Here is an 8796-nt window from a genome sequence, read left to right as displayed (position 1 = left end):
GCCCAAAAATGCAAAAAAAAAATTTCGTTATTCGACTCAGAATCAAAAATTCTAATAACGGTGAAATTTTGGACGTGATAGGAAATGTTGCTAAACCCGACTTAAGTGATGTTGTTTTAATCTTTTTTAGTGTGAATTTATTTTTTTAACAAATATATTTCATTACTTTTAACTTACAAATACAGCTTTCAACGAAAGAAATTTAATTTTAATTCCTGTATGTAGACTTTATTGGGCTACTGTATGTATATTTTGCATGTGATTGGAATTTAAAATGACACCCCTGCAGTTCTAGGTGACAGTCCCGAACTAGTGATATTACTCATCATTTAGGGTGGGAGCTAGTTACTTCAATAGCCACGTGACTAGTCATTTTAACAAGGGCATGTCCTAAGCAGGGGATCAATTGTCTCTTTTTGATTGCATTGAGGCTGTCTTATAGCTGTAGTAGTCAACGCATTGGATTCATATACTGGTTACATATCTTCAGTTACCTTACTAGCTACCTAACCAGTTATTTCAATATGTACGGTAGCTAATTGACCTCAAATAGTAAGCTAAAAAGACATACCATAGACAGTCCAATAAAAGATTGCTTGTAAACAAACCTTCCTCCGACAACTATCCAATAGATTGCTTCTGGTGGGTAAAAAAGTACATTAGAAAAAAAAGTTTGAAGTGACTTCACCATAGGTTACTGATAGACACTAAAGTGACTATTGACTTCATGCTATGTTACATGGGATATACTGATATTACTTAAGCAAAAATAAAAATAAACTGTATGAGAATTATATCAACACAATTTGTATAAAACCAGTTTGTACGAATTACTCATAAAACGTTTAAGTGACTACAATCCAGATTACTTAGAGACGCTAGATTACTTGAGTTGTATAAAGTAACCAATTGTCTTCTCTCTGCACTACAAATGACCAAAATATATAAATTGGAGTTAGCCAAGTGATAAGACATTTGTGACAATTACTGTCTTTTTGAGGGATACATTGACTACTTGCTTAACTGCTGGGACATGGATTATGAATTCAGTTAAATATGAAATGGCAACACTGGTTTTTATACACAAATTCAAAAGAGTATCGAGTCAAATGTTTGAATATGGAAAAGGCAAACAAAAAAGCAACGAAAGCATTTGATAGAGTTTAAGAAACAACAAAACTTTTGGATTTGGTCAGTAGGTAAAGATCGTTGGACGTAGTTGGAACTTGTCACAGTAAAATAAAACAAAAATAAAAATTGAATTTATTTTTAAATAAATTTCGAAATCAAAATAAAAACACTGCTGTTGTTTTGGATTTAGAAAACAAACAAACAAATAAACACACACACCAAATAAAAAACGAAAATAAAAATAAAAATCATGTCATCTATGAAGTATTTATTGGCTTTCGCAATTATGGCCACTTTGGCTTGCTCGGGTACGTTGTAATAATAAAAAAATGTATTGTATATATGTAAATGTTTAAAATTATTTGAAAAATCCAGAAATATTTTAGGAGAGTTCATTTTATTTTATACAGTATAAATCTTGTGATTTTTTACAGCTTTTGCCATCCACTGCTACCAGTGCGAATCTTTGTCAAATCCAAAATGTGGTGAACATTTCGAGGCTGACGATGCTTTGAAATTCGATTGTGCTCGCATTTCCCCACCCCGTTTCTTGCAGAATTTCCTACCCGTGCGCAATGCTACTGGTTGCATGAAGAAAACCCTAGAAGCCGGTAAGTTTAATAATCAACTAACTCCAATATACGAGCATATCAAAACCAAATCTGGTTTTAATTGAATGAAATATTCATACATATTTATGTAAGTTTTTGTTTATGTTTTTGATTTTGATTCAAAAATATTAAGAGCCAAGTTATTGCGTTTAGTTATTGTTTTTAAAACAGCAATGATGTCATTTTGGGAATGAGATTTGTTGTTAAACATGATGGCTGAGGGGTGTTTAATTAAGGGGTGAGTGTTTGTTGTTGACTTGAAGCAATGCAACCATAAAAAAGTCGCTGCCATAAATTATTTCGTCGTTAACCGTATAAAAATATCTGTAACATGGTGTAATAATCGCGTTAATGACTACAAATTATTTAATATATGTATGTACTTACTAATAAATAAAAGAAAAATACCTGATTGTAGGAAATTTAATCATATTTTTTTAAAAAATTTAAATTAGCTGTTTCCAAAAGTGGCAGAACCACTCCCTAATTTGGTTTAAAAACACGCAACACCAAAAAAATAGTATTGACTAAGTTTTTTGTATTCTAATAAATTTGTAGGTATCCAATTTTTTTCCAAGTTTTAAAATTTAAAGTTAGCAAAAGAAGATAACGTGTCGAGTTATGAATGCTGAGGATCCCAGTAAAAAAAAATATGTGCATGTATGTATGTATGTATGTATGTATGTATGTGAATTTAAAATTAATCCGAATATGTACACAGACAAAAATACATATATTTCAATTCAAATATTTACCACATATTATTTGGTTTCAATTATTTCACAATTGAATCAAGTATTCATGTGAATTTTGAGTTTTGAATTTGATAATTTTAATAATTGAATATACAATTATCGTTATTGGTTGAACTTTAAATACAAAAAACACCCTAAAGGCAGAATTAGTCTTTACTTTCTGTTACGTTCCGAATCAGCTGTTTCTCTTTTGTACATGAAAAACATGTATAAGTAGTTAGTTTTTCTGTGCTGTTCCGTTCTGTTCCGGACGAACCTGTTAAAAACAAAAATTGTCTACGTAATTGTAAGTGACAGCGGCTTTTCAAATAAAGACAAAAATTATTTGTTATTGATTTTGTGAAATTTAATAGAAATTTGGAAAAAACGAGTCGTCTGGTCGAAAATATCAAAGAAAATGGGAATTCCAGGTAAGTTAATGTGTTTTAAAGAGGAATTATGTGTTAAAAGAAAAGAAAAATGATATATTTTGTCACAGAACAACTAACTGCCATAAGTAAAATCCAGAACGGAACAGAACGCAACAGCAACGGAAAGTAAAGACTAATGAAGCCTTAACTATGAAAGAAATTTTAAAGTTAATTTTTGTTAAAGTCGACTTTATTTTAAAATAGAACTTTTGTTTTTATTTGAAAAAAGCTTTAAAACTTTTTCCAACATATACTACATACATATGTACATTCAAATAATTGAAAATATTTTTCAATGAATGTAAATAATAAAAAGAAATTTCAAAAAATTAAAAAAACAAAACGAACATAAAAGTTCAAAACAAAAAGCTTTTTTTTAATAATAAAACGAAATTTAAAATAATAGTCAACTTTATGGACTAAAAATCGACTTTAAAAGTTTTGTAGTTAGGCTGAAAAATTATTGAATATACAACTTTCGCAATTGAAAACACAAAAAATAATAAAAATGTGTAGCAAATATCAGAAAATTTTGTTTTTGAGCACATTCAATTCAATTATGAAATAATAGTTTTTACTGTGTATGTATTTGATATTCTGTAAATCGTAAATTAAATAAGTAAATTGAATAAAGTTGCTTTTAATAAAATAGTATCGGCTTAATATTAACAAAAATTGTTCGGTTGTTATCAGGAATTGGACACTGGAGAGGTTAACATCAAGAATCATTCAGTTTTCCCTATGTAAAATATCGCCTCTAATGTGGACTTTGAATTGTACTAGAAAGTGCTTGTCTGATAGCCATTTTAAACGGACTAGGTAAATCTGATGAATATCGATTATCTGATTATTTGGGTGGCTTGACATACTTACATATGTGGGACCGCAAAACGTTGATATCTCTAACGGATATATAAGAAGAAAATACCGGATTTAGGTTGAGTCGGAGTTTTGCTGTTCACAAACTATTGTTGTGAACAGTAGCCCGGCACAAAAGATCAGTTGGATAATATAGTTGCTGGTAATCTCCAAAAATGTATTAGAAAATAAACAATTTAAAACATCAATCAGCTTGTACAAATTAAACAACAATATGATAATATTTATCTTGCAAATTAGCTATTTAGCAAATATGTACATATACATACATATATGTATGTAAGTATTTCCGTTTAAATTTATTATATCCATATTTTAGATAAGCAAATATACATATACATTAGGGTGGCCCCGTTTGTATGGAGAAAAAATAAGGTATCGATGTTCCCGCCTAAAATGAAAATTTGATTCATTCTAAGACTACGTTTTGAAATTTTTTCGTCCTGGGGTCAATATTTGGCGAGCTGGATCAAAGGATAAAAAGGTCCTTTTTTGAGGTTTTTTACATTTTTTCCATATTTCTTCCAAAGGAAGTATATGTAAATTTGGTATCATATGAAAGGTCTTTGAGAGACGCATTGAATTAGTTAAAAGAAATTTAAAAAAAAAAAATTTTAATTAAAAAATTTTAAAAATTTTCGACAAAATTTTAGTTTTTTTTAATTTTTTCATAGAATTTATTCAAATACATAGATGAAATTTCTTGATCATAAACATCATGTAATTTCACCGAAATGGTTTTTCTCGTTTTTTAAAATTCAATCCAGTTCAATGTTTATTCAAATTTGTTTAAACCTAATTTCATCCCTATCTGACAATCTCTGTACTCAATTCATAGTATATGTATGGGCATCAAAATAACTCAAATTTTATAAGCTTTCCATCGATGTATAAATTCTTATACTTTTCTTTTGTTACACTACGAATATTTAAATTTAAGCTAAAACATTTACTATACATCGCGCTATAATGATTATTTTAATGTTATTCCTTTGGAATGTTGTTGTTAATTTTAAGTAACATGTGAAAAACTGCTTAACAGATAGGGATGAAATTGGGTTTAAACAAATTTGAATAAACATTGAACTGGACTGAATTTTAAAAAACGAGAAAAACCATTTCGGTGAAATTACATGATGTTTATGATCAAGAAATTTCATCTATGTATTTGAATAAATTCTATGAAAAAATTAAAAAAAACTAAAATTTTGTCGAAAATTTTTAAAATTTGTTAATTAAAATTTTTTTTTTTTAAATTTCTTTTAACCAATTGAATGCGTCTCTCAAAGACCTTTCATATGATACCAAATTTACATATACTTCCTTTGGAAGAAATATGGAAAAAATGTAAAAAACCCCAAAAAAGGACCTTTTTATCCTTCGATCCAGCTCGCCAAATATTGACCCCAGGACGAAAAAAATTCAAAACGTAGTCTTAGAATGAATCAAATTTTCATTCTAGGTGGGAACATCCGCAACTTAAATTTTGGGGCCACCCTAATATACATATATCGCACTCGTTCAACTCAAACTTTTTGCAAGAAATCAAATAGCAATATCAATATCTATCTACTGTAAAAATTTCAACGTATTTCGATTACTCTTTCATCTTGAAAACCACATTTGAGACCATTTTCGTGAAAATTAGTGGCTACCTTGTATCAACAAAAAGGTATTATTTTGAGTTAATACAAAAAATTTAAATAGAAATACATCGTATATTTTCATAAAAAAATGTATTATTTTGAATTGAGCCCAAGGCGTATTAACAAGGTGAGTGCGTCCCGGCAACAAATACAACAATGCAAAAACAACAGGCAATTTGTTTTTGTTAAAATGTACGGTAAATGTCAAAATCAAGGCGAATTAAAATATTACTATGTTATTTACAATAACAAATGTAAACATAAACAAAGTTTGACATATAGTGTACATAAAACCACAGCGAATTAAGAAACAGCTGATTTTATGCACTCACCTTGTTAATACGCCTTGATTGAGCCTTTATTCAAGTTAAAAATAATCAAATTGATTTATTTAAATTTGGTTGTATTTTGAGTTGATACTGTTTTGTTGATAAAATAATACAAAAGAATATCTAGAAGTTGCAGAAAAATGGTGTTAACTCGAAAAATAGATTTATTTTGCAATAACTGCAAACATTTTAAAGAAAAAAAATTTAAATATATTTTCAAATGGAATTTGCTTACTATGATGTATTCGGATTTTCAAAATCACTTAAAATGTAATCACAAACAGTTTTTGCCCACTACTGAAAATTTTAAAATTTTGAGTTAATACAGTATTGTTGAACGAGTGCGATATGTATATAGTGTAAAGCGTGACTAATGAAAATCCCACGAAAATGGAGATGTGTATAAAATACCTATGTATGTATGTATATTCAAAAAAATATAATTCAGAAAATATTGTACAAATAAACAATGTATTTACCATGGCAGAATCAACCAGGTACAATTATTAGAAAGTATGTTCTCAATTATAATTTCCCTAAAATGTCAAACCAAAGAAATTGGTAAATATCAAAATGAAATGTCGAAAAAAAAATTAAAATTAATTTCAGTTTTGTTGAAAAAAATCAATTTGAAAAGTTTATTTATTTCGTAAAATTAATTTTACGAAATAAAAATGTGAAAAATTAATGTTTAACGCAAAAAATTTCTAAAAACGCGCACAAATCAAAAGAAAACATAAAGTGATAACATCCAGAGTTTGACATTGTAGGGGTAAATATTGACAACTCTGCCTAATAATTCTACCTGGTTGATTCTGCCATGGTGTTTACCATATATTCATACAACAAATTTTATATTTTGATCAATTTCGAGCAGTTTTTACTGTTGGAATATTTTGTTCAAAGGAAAATAAATGGCTTGGATAAAAATTAAGATTTGATGATGGAACTAAATGAGTACCACTTCAAGGGTGTGGTTTGGACTAAAAAAACCTATAAAATCAAACTTTTCTTAAAATTGCTCAATGTGACAAAAATTATTTTCTGAGGAAATTTTTTTGGATTTCGTTCGTTTACTTTTTATATTTTTGGGAATATTATTTAATTAGTTTTATTAGAAATGTATTCCAACTTTCCTGTCAAATACCTAACTCATTTGTCAAAAACCTAAGTAGTGAGAATGTATTAGGACACTAAACTATGTGAACACAAAAACAACACTCGTATGTGTGATGAATTTGAGTAATTTTTTTGATTGATTTTTTTTTTTCTAGTTTCTGTATCATGTGTAAGTATTTCTCTATGGTCTATGTGCTGTTTTTATAATGCAAACGAGTACTTTGAGTGGAAATTTTGCAATACATATAAAATTTCCACTGAAATCACTCGTTTGCATTATAAAAACAGCACATAAATCGTTTTGTCAGTTCTGAAGTATATAATAAACGATGACACATTTTCCGTCATGCTTTTAAGATTATGAAATGAGTTGTATTAAATACAATTAATTTCTTTTAATTATTTAAAACAACAGCTTAAACTAGTTTTAAATAAATTTTATCAGAAGCGCAATAATGTTTAGAGAATATTCCAACTTAGGCTCAGTCACGCAATCGTCAATATAAATTTTTCGCTTTTAGCAAATTCTACGCCATTTCTATTAATAAATGTTAGCAGTGACAGAAACAGAAACAAATGTATTGTACATTTCAATATAATTTTCAAAATTATATTATTGAATTTTAATCATGTATCAATCGCATCAATATGTAAATTTTTAAAAATTTCACTGGAAATGGTTTAATCAGATTAATAATTTATGTAAGTAAGTATGTAGTTGGGGAGGGATGGGAAAATTTATACTGCATTATTGTTAATAGAACTTGAAAAAATAATAATCAACTTCATGTGAATTTTCAATGTTAATTACTTTAAACTTTTTACAATGAAACTTATTTTTTCACATTAACAATTATTTGACAGTTTTGTAACGTTCTCGGACGTAGAAAAAAAAATAATAAATCGCAAGGAAAAATTGCATATTACTATTTTAAAATTTATTTTTACTTAATTTTTCCATTTACAGTTAGCGGTCATCCACAAATTGTACGCACTTGTTATTTTGGTGAAATTTCCAATACCCAAGGTGGCTGCTCAGCCGATCCTTCATTGCCTTTTGTAAAACAATTGTCCTGTGATGTCTGCTCTGGTGATTTGTGTAATGGTTCCTCATCAATGGCCCCCATTGCCTTGACCATTTTGGCCTTCTTTGCTTTGGCTCGCATATTCTCTTAAGTCTCTAAATTACTAAATGATCAAAACAAATCAGGTTTTATAAGCCTTAAGTAAAAAAACTCTATATTTTGAGATCATTTAAAATATGTATTTTAGTACTTTTAATGTTTATTATTATTTTTCTGTTTTTGTAAGAATTTATTACTTAATTAATTATGGATGAAATGTTAAAGCTTTATTAAGAAGAACAACACAAAAAATATTATGATTTTTTTATAAGCAATAAAATAAAATACAAATTATTTAAACCGAAAGAAAAGAAAAATAAGAATTTTTAATAATTTTCGTAGAATGTACAAATTAGTCAGACAAAATTAATTCAATTAACAGACAAACATTAATTGTAAATAGGTTAAAGTAATTTTTTTGATGTATGTACATAAATGAAAGAATATTTGAAATGCGACCTTTGACTTTAGAATTTTAAAAAATAAAAAAATCACCATTTAATTGAACAGCAAACCATATTTTGTTTTTTTTTTTACTTTTACAGTGTTCTGTTAATTTCAAGTTTAGTTCGGTTACAAATTATATGGATGATGTCTTGACTATTTTAATGAGAAATAAAAATTGTATAGCTTGCATTTGCTAAAGCTTATTTTATTATTGTGGCTTATTTTCTTTAGTATCTATGCCATTATTGGCACCTAAAAGACTATGTCCCATTTTCTCAATCTCTCGTCCCTTCTCATCTTCGTGAGAAGGGTATATATAAGTTTGTCATTCCGTTTGTAATTTAT

At 27.9% G+C, this 8796-nt stretch overlaps 1 protein-coding gene across 1 annotated transcript; it reads left to right on the top strand.

The window, feature by feature from the left end:
• The first annotated feature begins 1192 nt into the window (after nt 1–1192).
• On the top strand, nt 1193–8327 carry bero (belly roll). The gene is made up of 3 exons (XM_065501707.1): nt 1193–1439; nt 1566–1742; nt 7848–8327. Exons 1-3 carry the CDS (start codon nt 1382–1384, stop codon nt 8054–8056), a joined length of 444 nt encoding a protein of 147 aa, XP_065357779.1. The 5' UTR covers nt 1193–1381; the 3' UTR covers nt 8057–8327.
• Nucleotides 8328–8796: the final 469 nt, after the last annotated feature.

The sequence above is a fragment of the Calliphora vicina genome, chromosome 2, assembly GCF_958450345.1.
Source record: "Calliphora vicina chromosome 2, idCalVici1.1, whole genome shotgun sequence".
In the NCBI taxonomy this organism is placed as follows: domain Eukaryota; kingdom Metazoa; phylum Arthropoda; class Insecta; order Diptera; family Calliphoridae; genus Calliphora; species Calliphora vicina.
Note: the sequence above shows the minus strand (reverse complement) of the source record. Positions and strands in the feature narration are given on the sequence as shown.

Coding starts and splice junctions, on each gene's coding strand:
- bero (XM_065501707.1), top strand. CDS start 1,382: ATGTCATCTATGAAGTATTTATTGGCTTTCGCAATTATGGCCACTTTG. Junction 1,440..1,565: donor GGCCACTTTGGCTTGCTCGG/GTACGTTGTAAT, acceptor GATTTTTTACAG/CTTTTGCCATCCACTGCTAC. Junction 1,743..7,847: donor GAAGAAAACCCTAGAAGCCG/GTAAGTTTAATA, acceptor TTCCATTTACAG/TTAGCGGTCATCCACAAATT.